The 17055-nt window shown below is 31.5% G+C and overlaps 1 protein-coding gene and 1 long non-coding RNA gene across 3 annotated transcripts; one reads left to right on the top strand and one right to left on the bottom strand.

Annotated features, from left to right (window-relative positions):
- The first annotated feature begins 10261 nt into the window (after window positions 1–10261).
- On the top strand, window positions 10262–14096 carry LOC120083520 (short-chain dehydrogenase TIC 32 A, chloroplastic-like). Of its 2 annotated transcripts, XM_039039296.1 has the most exons (8): window positions 10275–10611; window positions 11538–11769; window positions 11858–11937; window positions 12302–12455; window positions 13080–13158; window positions 13243–13330; window positions 13457–13503; window positions 13598–14096. In XM_039039296.1, the coding sequence occupies exons 1-8, from the start codon at window positions 10488–10490 to the stop codon at window positions 13775–13777; spliced, it is 984 nt and encodes a 327-aa protein (XP_038895224.1). In that variant the 5' UTR covers window positions 10275–10487; the 3' UTR covers window positions 13778–14096. The 2 variants fall into 2 exon arrangements, with proteins under 2 accessions (XP_038895223.1, XP_038895224.1); XM_039039295.1 differs by having other exon boundaries at window positions 10262–10611; window positions 13080–13330.
- Window positions 12157–13194, bottom strand: LOC120083521. The gene is made up of 2 exons (XR_005483442.1): window positions 13061–13194; window positions 12157–12492 (listed from the first exon to the last, which is right to left on the bottom strand). It is a non-coding gene; the product is annotated as an uncharacterized LOC120083521 (long non-coding RNA).
- Window positions 14097–17055: the final 2959 nt, after the last annotated feature.

The raw sequence follows: 17055 nt of genomic DNA, 5'->3' as shown, positions 1-17055 counted from the left end.
CCATCCCCGATCAAACCGAGATTCCCTACAGGGACCCGACCCCGCAGGAAATTTTGTCAACCCTAAATCGAGCACTCATTTTTTTGTAATCTTGTGCCACGTGTTCCTGAGGGAAATAAAGTATGTTCATACAAATTCTTATTTGTTTTCATTTTCATTAATTAAACAAACACTATCAAAAAAAATTTATCCCATTTGAAAATATATATTAAAAAGGAAAAGAAAAATCTTAGTGTCTAGGTTTTGAATTTAGCCTCTATTTAGTCTTTAAGTTTCAAAATGTTACATTTTAGTTTGTAAGTTTTGAGTTTCGTTTCAATTTATGCCTATATTTCAAAATATTATAATTTTATTGTTGAGATTTGAGTTTTATTTTAATTTAATTTATAGGTTTTTAGATTTACACTTTTAATATCAATTTTTAACCAAATACTCAATTCAATCTTTGGCGTTAATGTTGATTAATAAATTTAAAATAATTATGAAGTAAAATTTTTAATTAATTTTAATAGTGATGAAAAAATATTGAAACTTAATTAACTATAATTTTCTTAATTATTTTAAATTAATCAATAGATATTAATATTAAAAACTAAAAATTAGTATTTAATGAAAAATGAGGTTAAAAGTTTAAAATTATCATGGACTAAATCGTAACAAAACTCAAACTTCAAAGCTAAAATTGTACCATTTTGAAACTTACTGACTAAATCGAAATAAAACTCAAAACTTAAGAACTATAAAAATAATATTTTAAAATTTAGGAATCAAATAGGAACTAGACAAAATCTTAAATTTAAGTATCAAAGTGCTTCATTTTTTCCATCAAAATTTGCTGATTAAGGTAAAATAATATTAGAAGTCATTTTGAACTATTAAGATTAATTTATTTTGGTATAAATATTATTAAGATTGAGTTAATTTGTTGGATGGCATTGAAGGCATTGGATGTTCATTATGAATGATAAAGCTTATAATAATGTATTAATATATATTAGCTAGTTTGGGAGATGGGGACCACATATGACTTGGGTTTCCAAATGGAAGTTCATTATTGGTCGGTGGCAGGTGACACTACATCATCAATGTGTTTATTTATTTATTTATCTATTTATTTACGTGATTAATCGCTCTTTTATGTCGGTGGCAGGTGACAATACATCGTCAAAAAGGTCGGTGGTGGGCTGATCTTCTTGGTCTTATTTAGTGTGTGTTTGGATATATATTTTTTTTGAACTTCACGTTGTTCTCTATTTTGCTGTAGCCCTAATTTGTGGAATTTTGGGTTCTTTTCTCTGCTTTCTCTCTGGTGATTTGCGAGTGTGCGTTTATGAATTGGTTTTGTTCTGGTCTTATCCTATTGGCTTTGTTTTGGTTTTATTGCCTTGTCTTTGTTTGTGTTTTGTCGCTTTGATGCTTGATCCCGAGCTGTGGGATCCCTTGTATAATAATATCACCTATTCTAAAAAAATATATATATGGTTTTTTTTCCTTAAAAAAATGTAATAAATTCAAATTAAAAGTTGGCTTTATCTATTACAAATGCAAAATTTGATTAGAAATTCATACAAACGGAAAAGCCGTTATTTATACGTCTCTTAGTTTACTTTTGAATTCCTTTATATACTATATAATTGGAAAAAAAAAAACCCCTTGAAGCCTCTTGTTAATTTAAAATAAATCTAGGTTTGTTCTGAATTTGAGGAACACAATGGTGCATAACGAGAAATGGAGAAAATATAATATAATAATAATATATAATAAAATAAATAAATATTTAAAAAGTATAATATAATATATAAATATATAATAAAATAAATAACTAACAAAAAGTAAACAAAATAACAAAGAATGGATTTCTCCACTTTCTCCAATCTTCTTGAATTGATTACCAATGTGTCTTTCAAAACCCATTAAATGTCTCTATTTATAGGCAATTTGGTAAGTAAGAAGTAAATTACATGGACACTAATAGTGTATAGGGACACATGGCTAATGGACACTAATAATAGACATCTACAGTACACCTAATTTAGCATATTTATAATACTCTCCTTTAGATGCCCATTATATATATGAAATTTGTTTCATTAAAACCTTTCTAAGAAAAAGCCTACTGGAAAAAAATCTTAGTGAAGGAAAAAGAGTATATATTTCATATAATCTGATACTCTTAAAAAATATATTTACTCCACCTCATGGAAACATCACTTGAGATCTCTAAGTCACCACATTCCAATATTGTGCACCAAATTTTCAAAGGTTGTTGTAGGTAATGCCTTTGTTGAAGGAAATCGAACACGAGGATTTCCATGAGCAGCGGAAGATCATTCCAAATTACAATCGTATATAAAATTTACAATTACAATCTCAAACAAAACAATTGGTTGTGAAAAATACATAAATTATAGCATGTTCTACAAAAGATCAATGACAAGAGTAACACACTTTTGTAGACTCATCATAAGCTCCTTGATCACGAACACTCGATCACAGCAACATAGCAATACTCGAACGCTTGTCCAACACGACCTCTACACTACACGAACACTACGAGCTTGAACTCATCGATCACCTAGGTCATGAACTCCCCGAACACAATGAATGGCCTCCATAGAACCTCAATAGTGTCAAGTTGAGTATGACACCACCAAAAAGGCTACCTTGGTATTCTTGGTGTGAGAATCCAGAGGGCGGGCTCTGAGTGGACTTGGTTTGAGGTAGAACAATGGAGGAAACCACAATCATGTAAACAATTGAGAAAGTGGGAGATGGAAGAACCTATCGTATAGGTCGATGTCCAATTATTTAGAAAAAACTAAGCGATCGTCTAGCAAAAGTTATGCGATCGTTTAGCTCATCGTTTAGTTGAGTGTCTATCGCCTAAGAATACTCCACGATCATTTAGCTACCTCCAAGCTGTTGCTTAGTAAATCCAATTTACTTGACAACTTCCCATGAGAATTTTTCCGAGATTGGAAATCTCAAAAACAACAATTTTCAACATTACTAAAATTAAGAAAACATTTTTCTTTTTAACTCACGGTTACCATAAAACCACCAATAACCTCCCACTCAGTTGGTTATTAGAGAAAAAGAGACAATTATCCAATAATTAATATTATTATAAATATAAATGATAACCAACTTATCATACCATATTTATTACCTATAGTTTTAATATTTCATCTCATGAAACATATAAACCATAACTCTTTTTCTATTCCATGACACTTAATGTAAATCTCATTTACATTAACCTCCACTTGATGTATCTCATATACTATACCGATCATATCATATATAATCGAATTACCTCTTGTTAATTTGAACACTTCAAATTAACACCAAGAACTGATCCTCAACTGAATCCATTGAGCTACCAAGGGGACCTTATGGACCTCTAGCTCAAAGCTCCAACGATACGTGAATAACTGACTAAACTCTTTAGTCACGGGATCCACCATCCGTTAACTGCCAGACACTTCACTAAAGACCGACAACTGAACTCTTCTTACTACAGATATATTGTATATCCATCTTAACCAATCAACAGTGCGACAACCCTTCATAAATCGCTCGTAAGTACAACTCGACCAATAACCGTTATGCCCTTGTAGTTACATCTGACTCCTTAAGTACCACTGAATCCTATAATGAACATAAGTCATAGTCCTACTATGACTGATTCCTCTCTTCCAAAGAGAAGCTGTGGCCAATATGTTCAAGCCCCAGAATCAGCCCTTAAGGGATCAATCTCTTACTTACCCTGCTTCAGGGAATGACTGAATTTCATCTTGTGTATTGAGTTCCTAGATTCTAAATCAGACACGTCTCCAAAAAGGTAGGCATATTGAGTTGGCAATCTGGCCACTCTCACCCATACTAATCAAAGGATCGCCCTCAAAGGCAGGAGTTCCCAAAACACTCAGAATTGAGGTCGTATCACATATGGTCATTTAGGTGAGATGTAAGTTTCTAGTATCAACGGCTTTATATACAGAGTTTAGTCATCTCGTGGTCCGATCTTATATAAACTCTTTGTATAGGACACCTCCGCTCATATGTCTCCACATGAATGATTCTACAAAGTGGGCTGTATCTATAGTGTCACCAGGATTAGGTATCCCACCTTAATCCTTATACTACAGACCTATCTAGGTTATCACTTAAGGCATGATCCACTTGTATATCACATATACTTGCTTAAGTTTACATAAGATAACCATGGAGCTTTGTTTATTGGATATGAGTAAATTCTAGAATGAAATAACAATTATTTTATTCATAAAACAATGTGTATCATTACAAACAACATGACTCTGAAAGAATTAGGATATTAATCACAACAATTGTAAATAAGTCTATCAGGTTATCATTTGAACAAATTTGTTGTACAGTGATGTTGCCATTTTCTTCAAGATCATAAGTGTAGAAAAAGTTTAGGGGAAATTTGTTATGTTCTATCTCCTTTAATATATCTTCCTTGATTTGGGATACGCATGTTGTGTTATCTTCGTATAATATCATTGAGAGACTTTAACTAGAAGACAAACCACATGTTCTACGAATGTACTGAGTCATTTATCTTAGCCATACACATTCTCGACTAGCCTCGTGAATTGCAAGAATTTTAGCATGATTTGAGGAAGTGACTGTTATGGTTTGTTTCGCTGATCCCCATGATATAACAATTCCTCCATATGTGAATAGATAACCTAATTGAGATCTAGCTTTCTGTGGACCAAATAAATATCCATAATCTGCATAGCCAACTAGATCAAAATGTGATCTATTTGAATAAAACAAACTCTTGTCGATCGTTCCTTGGAGATAATGGAGTATATGCTTAATTTTGTTCCAATGTCTTTTTATTGGAGAAGAATTGTATCTTGCTAATAAATTTATTGAAAATGCAATATCAAATCTTGTATTATTAACAAGATACATAAGTGCACCAATTGCACTAAGATATGACACTTTAGGGCCAAGAAGTTCTTTATTATCATTTTGAGGTCGATATATATCTTTCTTAACATTTAGTGAACAAACTTCCATTGGAATGTTCAATGGATATGATTTGTTCATATAAAATCTTTTCAAAATGTTTCCTACATAAGTTAACTGATGAATAAATATCACATCTGCTAAATGCTTAATTTGCAAACCAAGGCAAAATTTTGTTTTTTCGAGATCTTTCATCTCAAATTCTTTCTTAAGATATTCTATTACCTTTGAAAGCTTTTTAGAAGTTCTAATTATATTTAAATCATTAATATATACAATTATAATAGTAAATCCTGGCTGTGATTTATTTATAAACTCACACAGACATATTGGATTATTTTGATATCTTTCTTTCAACAAATATCCACTTAGGCGATTATACCACATTCCTCCTCATTGTTTCAATCCATATAATGAGCTATGTAACTTTATTGAATACAATTCTCAAAAATTTGATTTATATATTTCAGGTACCTTAAATCTTTATGAGATTCTCATATAGATATCATTACAAAGAGATCCATATAAATATGGTGTGACTACATCCATAAGATGCATATCCAGACTTTCATATATAGTCAGACCAATTAAATATCTTAGTGTAATTGCATCCACCATCGGAGTATACGTCTCCTCATAATCAATATCAAGTATTTGTGGAAAACCTTGTGCAACTAGTCCTGCTTTATATCTCGTGACCTCATTATTTTCATTTTTTTCTCACAAATATTCATTTGTATCCCACAGGTTTGACACCTTCTAGTGTTCAGACTACTGGTCCAAAAATCTGACGTTTTGAAAGTGAGTTTAATTCTGCCTCGATTGCTTATTTCCACTGAAGCCAATCTTTTCTATGTCGATATTCTTCAACAGATTTTGGTTCAAAATCCTCATTTTCAGATATAATATCAAGAGCAACATTATATGTAAAAAATGTTGTCAATAACTACATGAGTTCAGTTTCATCTTTTTCCTATGATGTCATAGTTTATTGTTACATATATTTCAATTACTTATATATTAGTATAATATAATCCAGAAGATAAAGTAGACAACTCTTCCCGTATACGTTTTCATATGAGACAATAGATATGATATAAAGATACTTTATATTATTCTATATTATTCTTTCTATCAGTCTCAATCTAATAACTATTGCAACATATATCTTTAAAACTAAATAGATTTCTCTTTGATTGACTAAAGAACAATGCGTTGTCAATTGTAAATTGTTCCTCTAAGCAAAATAATATTTGTTTTTTCAAACCCTTCAACTAGGTTTGCAAAACCTGATATTGTATTGACTTTTGCTTCCAACATCGTCAGTTTGGAAAAATAGTGTAAGTATTGTATGTGCAGTTGTACTATCTGCCAGACATAGATATTTTTTACTCATTTTTTAGTCACCTAACATATGAAAATGATCCAAGTTTTTTCATTAAAAGAAAATAATTACAATAAGAAAAATAATACTTAGAATACACAAAAGTCAACATTTACTAAGAGGAGAAAAAAACATGGAGATGAATAATAACAAAAAAAAACAACATTAAGTCTAAATATTTTCAAAGTCAAAAGAAACAATTGATGTTCCATCAACTATGTCAATTTTTTCTTCAGGAGATTCAAAGAAGTCTATCACATCTAAATTAGTCATTTGGGATGAGTCAAATATGTCATTATCTCGATATGCAAAATTTTCTTCCACATTTTTCTCTTTTTCCTTCAGGGATGCTTGATAGAGATCAACTAAGTGTTTTGACGTATGATGACCAATGGCCAGTCATTCAGCATCAGAATCATTTATTTTCAACATTTTTTAGACTCTTATTTTGTGGAGCTTTTCCTTTGTGATCATCATTTTGTATGGTTCTTTTGAAATTTGAATGATTAGAATGACCACCACAAAAATAATAATTATTTCTTCCTCTACCACGGTCACAACCTCAACCACGACCTCAATTATGATTATTATTAAAATTCATAGCATTCACTTCAAGAAATGATGTCATTTCGGTTAGTCAAGATTCATGATTTTTCATCAATAACTCGTTATTTTGTTCGGCCACAAGAAGACATGAAATTAGTTCTGAAGATTGTTTAAAACTTTTCTCCCGATATTACTACTGTAGGAGCATAATCAAGACATGAAATGTAGAAAATGTCTTCTCTAACGTATCAACATCAATAATTTGCTCTCCACATAACAACAATTTCGAACTGATTTTAAATAAATAATATGGAGTTATAATTACTTATTGATCTGGAATCTTGTAGCCTCAAGTGCATCCACTCATAACGAGCTTTAGGAAGAATAACTGTTTTTTTTTATGATCATACGTCTCTTTCAAATTTTTCCATAAGATACGGGGATATTCTATTACAAGATACTCCATTTTCAATCATTCGTGGAAATGACGATGAAGGAAAATCATAAATATTGCTTTGTCTTGACTGAATGCCGTATTTCTTTCTTTAATAGTCTCTCCAAGATTCATAGCATCCATGTGGATTTCGATATTAAGTATCCATGACAAATAATTATTGCCGTTAATATCAAGGGCGACAAATTCTAATTTTGTGAGATTTATCATGATAGCATTATCATAAAATATTGTATTTATATTAGAAATTTAATAGATATTAAATATGCAAAATAACGTTACATTTATTAATTATAACGAAGAGGAAAAAATCGACATACCTTTAGGACCTACATGTTGTGAATTCAAGGAGCACGACATAAAGCGAGAACACGAATATGAAAAATATAATATAATAATAATATATGATAAAATAAATAAATAAATATAATATATAAATATATAAAATAAATAAATAAAAATAATAAAAAGTAAATAAAATAACAAAGAATGAATTTTTTCACTTTCTCTAGTCTTTTTGGATTGATCATCAACATGCATGTCTTTCAAAACTCTCCAAATGTCACTATTTATAGTCAATTTAGCGAGTAGTAGATGAATTACATGGATACTAATAGTATGTAATCTTGAGACACATGAATAATACATGACCAATGAACACTAATAATGGACATCTACATTACACCTACGTATTTATATTGAAGTTGATATTTTGTTTAGAGGAATCTTTTGGCAATAAATTTATATAAGTGTTTGAATTTTTAATGAAAAATTATCTTAACCCTTGAATTGATTATTTAATATGAATTAAATCTAAGTTAAGTTCAAACCACTTCCTTTTTCAAATAAACATAACGTTTTTAAAGTTAATGAATGCAAATGATGAAAATAATTAGTTTCACCTTCCACATGTTAACCCTAATTTAAAGAAAAACTATATCAAGTTATAAAACAGAAGTGATTGATTGGGGAGTTAAAGATGCACATATATATGTGTGTGTGTCTAGTACGTACCAAAGAAGGTTGTACAAAATGCATATATACATAATAATGTAGAAAGAATATGTATATATTATATATGCATGCCTAGCAAAAAGTAGGCCATACAAGCTTTCTAATCAATCCTTTTTGTTTTACACTTTTTGGGACATGCCATGAATATATGCTTTGAAATTACCTATCCATGTCAATATTACAAGGGCAACTTCATATGTCAAATTAATTACAACACAATTTTGCTTCAACCAATTTGAATCATATGTCAACAAAATGGGTCCCTCTCGTCCCAAAACGACACTATACTCTATAATAGAGTTGTCAAGAAAAAAAAAACGGTATAATAAGCTTAAAAATAGTTTGAAAAGTTTGATTATTAATCACTTATCTTCTATGTTGCATTTTATGCCAACATAAAATGAGTGGATACTACATAACGTTAGAGATTTTCAACTCATCAATTGTGTCTTATATTTGGTCTACAAGCAGTCACATTCCATCTTTCTTTCTTGCCAGCCTCAAGCCAAATTATTTATTCAAAAGGTATCATCGGATTGGAAAGAATTACCAGTGGTAGAAAAAAACTTTAAAAGGTATCATTATTGTGCATGTTTCATTAGTATAGAAAGTCTAATAGAGATGTTACGTAAAAGAATAGAGGACATGTTCAAGAACAAACAAGTCCTAAATTCTCCAACGACTTGTGCTAAGGAGAACTTTGGGTTATTAATACAAGATATAGGGTGGGAGAAGGAAAATGGTAAAATAGTAAGTGGAATTTTGTCAAAATCAAGGCCTCAACTTTAAGTCACCAAGGCTCCATAACATAAAATCTCATCACTTTTTTTAAAGGGCAAAGATTGAAACTTTGGGACAAAGGCTGCATGCAATTGCTGCCTAAAGTAATTCCTGTCCCTAACGGGACACAATATCATTTTTTTTTTGGTATATGTAAGAAATTAATGTTTTTTACACCAATAATATTTTTATTTAATTTTTTTTCTTTTTTGGGTCGTTCCAATTATGATTTTTATTTCTGTGTGCATATATCACACGTGTTAGCAAACCCATCTTCACTTCTTTTTTTTTTTTTTTTTGTTTTTTAAAAAATATATATATATATATACACACACACAACACTCAAAAAAAAAAAAAAAATATATATATATATAATATAAGGAATTTCAACAGAGAAAACAACATTAATTATATCAGAAATGGGTTCATAAATGAATGCTCCCTACTTTCAGCTTTATAAGCCATGGAAAGGACGCATATTGATACATTGTTAAATCTTATAAACTATATGAATGCAAAAATTAATATTGAATCAAAGAGAGAGTAGAGGAAGATAGAGAGAATAACGATATAGAGGCTAGTCATTAAATTAGGGTTTTTGCCACAATACAATACTATTAAAAACATCCTCAAATACTGTCAAGATTAAAGAGGTCTAATGAGCTTCTATATATATGAAATGTTTGTCAATCACTCAAAATAACATTTGAAATTCATTTTAAACATTTTTTTTATTAAAATAGTTTAAAAGAAAATGATTTTGTTGAAAAACATTTTTTCTCTAATCAATACAAACAGACCCATAGAAAATGAACCCAAATTAAATCGTATAGCATAATATAAAACACTGTAATACTAAATACTCTAACATTGAAGCTTGTGGCCCTCAAAAACAAACTTAAAATGTGTAAACAGCATACATTTAATTGAGAAAGAAGAGACAAAAAGACTGTTTTTGTTTTTTCATTTAAGTGAGACATTATTATGTCCTATACATGAAGATAAAGATCCTTTCTTTTTCCTGTAATTTGAAATCTAACCCATGTTTTGTTTCAACTTTGAAAGTAATTTATATATTAAAGATGGAAATTTGAAGTCTTGAGATAAAAAGGGGAACATCCCGAAAGTTGGATAGGATAATTATTATGAGCAGGGGAGAGCAGGGGAAATGGGATGGTCTTGGAAGTAGGAGATCATAAAACTTTAGGTTTTTTTTTTCTTTTTCTTTTTTGGGTAGTATAGTATATAAATATTTAGGTTTGATGTGGTTTATGTTTTGTGGATGGTGTTATATTGAGAGAAATGAAGGAGACTCTAAGGTATTTAGTTGGAATAGCAGGGCCAAGTGGGTATGGCTCTAAAGCTAGTGCAGAGAAAGTTACCGAAAGTTTTCAGTTTTCTTCTCCTTTCACTGCCATTATCACTGGTTAGTATTTCAATAAACCTTGTACAATTACAGCTACTCTATTCATTTTTTTCCCTAAGGCAGATAACATATTTGATTGTGGTTTTTTGTACTATCTTGTTCTGAGTTCACTTTATTCTGCATGTTGCATCTAATTTTTGGATGGTGCTAAGTTTAAAGTTCTGATGCAAAGTTGAGAGCATCTTTTTTTTTAAGGGAGAAAGAAAAAAAAAAATAATAAAAGAGCTGGACCAAACCATTCTATGATTTAGTTTGTGGTTAAAGTTTAGAAACTAAAATGAACCAAGTTCACATGTGTATATGAGAGAATCAAACTAGAGTTTAGTTACTCTTACTTCATTTTCATAACTTTTCTTACCATATACATATGTGAGAAGGAAACCAAAACTAAGTTATGCTTCGTTTTCATTTTGGTTTAGTTACTCTTCCCTTTCGTTTTTCTAATTTGTTTCGTGTGAGCGTTTGAAACTAAATAGATTTAACCAAATTGAAGAGGGTCATTTTTGGTTTTCTTGGCAATATTTTCATAATTGAATAACCCATACACTTGAGTGCATAGAAAGTTTAGCCCTTTGATAATCATTTACTTTAAAAATTGAGCTCATAAATATACTTAGATACATCTATTAATTTATTCCTTTTCCTATCTACTCTTTAAAAATGTTTTGAGAAGTAATTAAAAACTAGTTTTTGTCATATACAAAGAAATAAGGTGAGAAATCTCTAAAGCATCATCAATCAAACCTCACTCATTAGGGTCTTGAGCATGTTAACAACATCAATCGAACCATATAATGTAACCCAATGAATAATAATATTAAAAGATGAGTCCTAAAACAAGACACAATAATCCACAAGAAGGATGAAAAAACAACAAAATCAAACAAGGAAAATTTATATGTTTTTTTTTGGGTGGGTGCAAAAAGGGGCAACATCGGGAATTGGAGAAGAAACAGCAAGAGTATTGGCAAAAAGAGGAGTGAGAATAGTAATGGCAGCAAGGGACATGAAGAAGGCAGCAAAAGTGAAAGAGAGGATCAAAAGAGAAAGTCCAGAGGCAGAAATTTTAGTTTCAGAAATAGACCTCAGCTCTCTTGCCTCTGTTAGGAGGTTCTGTGTGGAGTTTGCAGCTTTAGGGCTACCACTCAACATTCTCATGTGAGTTTGCCTTTACTTTTCCCAACCAAAATCCCATTTTCCCTCTCTAACTTCATCCCTTTTTTGGACATACAATTGCCTTTTGCAGAAACAATGGTGGGGTTTTCTCTCCAAATTTGGAGTATTCTGAAGACAAATTTGAATTGACATTTGCTACTAATTATTTGGGTAATTGTTTTTCCTCTCTCTCTTTCTTTCTTCTCATTCCTAAACTCAAACAGAGAAGAATAGTTTGATTGTAATCTATGAACAAATCGAAAAGATTAAAATAGATGACTATATGATAAAAGGGAAAATACCTGTGAAGCGCCTCCATGTAAATTATATCAACTCTGGAAACTCCTTTTACAATTTACAAAGTTAGAGAAACTTGAATTTACTCAATAATGGCTAAAAAAGAGTGAAGTTTTGTCAAATTTAACATAAAAAAGGATACAAAATAATGCGTTTCAAACTGTTGTTTTGTCTATACAATTTGTTCAAACAAGATAATTTGCAGTGTTTCAATCTGTGTGTATCTTTGTTCCTGCAGGACATTACCTTCTGACAGAACTGCTTTTAGACAAATTGATAGAAACATCAAAGAGAACAGGCATCCAAGGAAGAATTATAAACGTCTCTTCTGTTGTCCACTACTGGGTGAAGAGGGAAGATCTCTGCTTCATTCACTTGCTCAACCCAAACAAGTTAAAAAAACTTGCACCCTTCTAGACTATTTTCTTTCTGTCAAATTACAAGTTCTGTCCTTGAATTTCCATGCTTGTGCCTACTTATTACTTGAACTTTCACAAGCGTCTAATGGGTTCTTGAACTTTCAATTTTGTGTCCAACAAGTCCTTGAACTTTAGAAAGTGTCTAATAGGTCCTTGAACCTCAAAAAGTGTCAAATAGATTTTTAAACTTTCAATTTCATGTCCAGTAGATTTGTGAAATATCAATTTTGTGTGTATAAGAGATCAATGACCTATTCCATATTTTTAAAACTTAACTAGTCTAGACATAAAATTAAAATTTATAACTAATAGATGGATAATTTTAATTTTTCAAATAAGTCAAAGACATGTTAGATACAAAATTCCAAGTTCAAGAACCTATTGGTCATTTTTAAAGTACAAGGACCTATTAAACATAAAATTAAAAGTTTCGGAACCAAATAGACACAAAAAGTTTTGTGACTAAACTTGTAATTTAACTTATTTTAGTTCTCAGTACTTCTTTCCTAAAAACACAAAAAGTTCTAAAGATGGTTTCTGGTCAATGATCATCCATGGTTAGAGAATCAAACTAATACCTGTTCGGGAATTCTGCAGATACAATGGCACGCGTGCTTATGCTCAGTCAAAACTGGCTTGCATTTTACATGCCAAGGAGGTGGCTAGAAAGTTGAAGGTTATCTTCCTTCTTCACCTTCTACATTTCCTACATAGAATTAACAAAACAGCCCACATTCTGAGATTCCAGCCATTTTTACAGGAACAAGATGCCAATGTGACAATTAATGCAGTGCATCCAGGAATTGTAAAGACTGCAATTATCAGAGCACATCGAGGATTTATCACAGGCATGAACTATTGACTCTTTTTAATTCCTGATATACTGTGATCTTAAACTAATTCTACTTCAGCCTAAAGGAAAATACACAAGTGGGCATTGACTTATCATAACAATTTTCTAACATCTTTTGCAGATTCTCTGTTTTTCATGGCATCAAAATTACTAAAATCGATTCCTCAGGTACATTCATGAGTAAGAGCAGTTCAGGGGGTCTGGATTTGCCTAGGGGTTTTTCATTCATACAAACAGCTAGTAACAATTATTGTGTCTACAGGGTGCTGCTACAACATGCTATGTGGCTCTAAGCCCACAAACACAAAGAAAAACAGGAAAATATTTCGCAGATTGCAACAAAACTAAGTGTTCATCTCTAGCCAACGACGAGCTAACAGCACGAACGCTATGGATGCAAACTCGTGCCCTAATTCTCAGAGAACTTGGTGAACCAGCTTGAACTATTTAGATATGGTTTCTATTTCATCATCCAATAAATTTTTAACTAAGAAAATGAATGGTATATATAAATCTATGCACTTGTAAATGAACGGAGATCCTAGAGAGGTTCATCGAATAAGATCTCGTAATAAAAATAGGCCCATTTTCTTGAACTTTGTGTATAAAGGATAATTTATAAACCATGACGGAAACAATCTGAGATTAACAATGTGTTATCAGAAAACCTCTAATTGATGAGAAAACAACAAAATAATCTTTCGTGGATCAAATCACAACCAAGGAAATGGGGGAAATTCAAAAAAAAAAAAAAAAAAAAATCTTTAATTTCGAATTTCAGCACTTTCCAATTGGATACGAAATATTGCTGAAACGTAGCCATAGTAGCACCAGGCAGCTTTGCCGCTGAAGTGAAATGTTTCTCTCCACCGCCATTGATGGCCTCTTCGCCTTTTTCTTGAAGCTCCCCCTGTTATTGGCCTCTATTTTCTGTTCAGACTACAGAGCTTTAGGAAGAGAGAGTTTGGGCCTCATTGATTTTTAAGCCCACCAATTAATGGACCACCGAATTGGCCCAATCAAGAAATAACATTTCTTTTTGGTGTAATTGGCATGGATAAATAATTAATTGTATAGTATTTTAGGCTAATAATTAACTATATAGTAACATTTTAAAAAAATTAAAAATATAGCAAAATCTATCATTTATAGACTCTTAGTAGCGGTACGGTTTATAACTGATAGACTCTAAGAGTTGGATTCAAATTTTGTTATATTTGTAAATTCTTTTATAGTGTGTAATATATATAAATATTTTGGACCTAATTGTTATATTTACAACACTTTTTTTTTTAATTCCTATTAAAAATATTTAAACAATTTTAAGGGTTTAAAATCAAATCATATTTTAGTCGGCAAATTTTCATATTTTTGTTTCATTTTGATCCTTAAACTTTCAAGATGTCTATTTTGATTCTTGAACTTTCAAATTTATTTAATTATAGTCCTTAAAATTTAAAATGCTATTTAGTCCCTCAACATAAAAGGTGAATAATTTTGGTCCTTATTTTTAACTTTTTTACAAAATAATGACATGATTTTGAGTATGTATACTACTATGTTAACATGAGTATTGCTTCAAGCTGCATACAAGACCAATATGACTATTTTTAAAACTTTAGAGGCTATATAATAGACATTTTGAAAGTATAGTAGAAATCATAAAAAATGAATAAAAGTATGAAAGTTCTCAGATCAAAATCAACATTTTAAGATAAAGTTTTCAAAGGATACTAATATAACCAATAATTGAGGGAATTGAGTAACAAAAAAGAAACTAAGAAACTTTTTTTTTTCTTTTTTTGAAATGGATATTCATAAAAAACCGACAGAATAACCCAACAACCTACCATCAATCTCTTACAAGGATGAGGGATAAAACAAAAGGAGGAAAAAACTCTCTCCAAAAAGAGGAAATCCCTGATGAAAAAGCCAAAACTACTAGATATATGGACAACTTTGTTTTCCTCTCTAAGGATTTTACAAAAGTGAGAAACATTTACAGAAGGAGCAAGAAAGAGAGCCTCATGGGAAAAAAAAAACCTTCTGATACATCAGAAGCTTCACAATTCAAAAACTTGAATACTTTGATCGAATCTAATTCTACCTCTACCGAGGGAAGCCCATCCCAAAAAACTAGAATGTGATTTAAGTCATCGACAATGGCTTTAGCTTCCAAGACTTTGATCGACCATGTAAACCCCTAACCCTATTTTACTAGTTAATTACGTTTAAGTTCCTCTAATTATGTGTTAATTATCATAATTATGTATATAAGTTCTTGTAAGTATGTGATTATAATGTTTATAGTAGTTGACAAATTATAGAAGTTATAATGAATGTGCATGTGAGGTAGAGATGGGAAAAACTTCTAAGTCTTGAAATGAGGTGCTCTCAGGTAGCAAAGAGCAACCAATACTTAGACAAATTTTGGGAAAGCTAAGAAAAGTGAGGAACGCTTGGGCGTTTGCGGGCATAAGAACCTAAGGGTGGAAAATTGGTTAAGTGTAATAGGAGGTGTGCATCAAAGGCTTTAGAGGTCAGTGAAGGCCTACGGCAGAAAGTATGCGGGCATTTGAGGTTGCCTAAGTGAACGCATGGTAGCCGAGAAATGTTGAGGCATGCTAGAGGTAAGGGATGCATTCATGAGTAGTAGGCCTAAGTACGACTGTCTAAGGGTAAAACCAGCATATGCGTTGAATAGTGATGCGTGAGTAAGAGGATGTGGCGCTAGTCGTGGTATGCGTTGGCCAAGGCAAAAGGCTAGTAGGAATGCAAGCCTGGGCGTTGGTAAAAGACTTAAGCATAAACAATTAATTAATAGGCTATGTGGCGTGCTTAGAGACTCTAAAGATGGGTTAAGTGTGCCAGCTGTCATTTTAAGAAACTTAATAACCATGCAGCTTTAGTATAAAAGGAAAGCTTGAATGGAGGTTCTTGGTTTTGGCGATCTATGTGAGTTAAGGGAGGAGAATTTCTGCCAACTTAAGCTTAGAGTTTGAAGGTGTTGAGACAAGGTTGCCATAGAGGAAGTTTCATGGATTTGAGCTATAAATTGAAGAATTTTTGCAAGTATTCGAGAATCTAAGGCCACACAGACAAGTTGTTAGAATTGGTGAATTCCAAGCTCGGAGGAAAGGAACCAGAAGCTAGAAATTATAAGGTAAGGTAGTTGAGATGTTTAGGAATAAGTTCTTGGAAGGAAATTTCATGAGATTGTATTTGAAATTTAAGTTATTCAGTTGAAAGTGAAATATGAAATTTTGATTGAATGAACAAGCAGGCAGCTACAACCCACACATAGGTAAGCAACTAACCAACATACGCTAAGTGTGGGCAATCGATCATCGCATAGGCAAAGCCAACACGCTTTGACACCTAAGAGTATCTTATGCGAGCTGCCACAGACACACTAGTTGGTTGCAAGGTAAAAGTTTGATTATGTGTGGTTATGTACTAAATACATTGTACTGAGGATGCGTCGAGTAGGAAAATAAATGAAACGATACGTTGAGCTAGATTTGAGGCTTATTATTCGTTACCTTGAATAATAAGTTAAGCTCAAGAGGAAGCTAAGGCATTAATCGAAGGCTCTTATTATTCTTACAGGGCAGACACATATATAGGGGAAACCTTTAAGGAAGTAACCTAAAGACAGTGAGTGACTAGTTTTCAAAATATTTGCTAAGTTTTTTACTTATGAATTTCCAATGCATAATC

The sequence above is a fragment of the Benincasa hispida genome, chromosome 8 (assembly GCF_009727055.1).
Source record: "Benincasa hispida cultivar B227 chromosome 8, ASM972705v1, whole genome shotgun sequence".
Classification (NCBI taxonomy): domain Eukaryota; kingdom Viridiplantae; phylum Streptophyta; class Magnoliopsida; order Cucurbitales; family Cucurbitaceae; genus Benincasa; species Benincasa hispida.
The sequence above is the reverse complement of the archived record's forward strand: the minus strand, read 5'-3'. Positions and strand labels throughout refer to the sequence as shown.

Bases quoted from the DNA above. Each gene is read 5' to 3' on its own strand.
- LOC120083520 (XM_039039295.1), top strand. From the start codon at position 10,488: ATGAAGGAGACTCTAAGGTATTTAGTTGGAATAGCAGGGCCAAGTGGG. The intron at 12,456-13,079 runs GTTAAAAAAACT...GGAATTCTGCAG, and splicing joins CACTTGCTCAACCCAAACAA to ATACAATGGCACGCGTGCTT. The intron at 13,331-13,456 runs GCATGAACTATT...CATCTTTTGCAG, and splicing joins ACATCGAGGATTTATCACAG to ATTCTCTGTTTTTCATGGCA.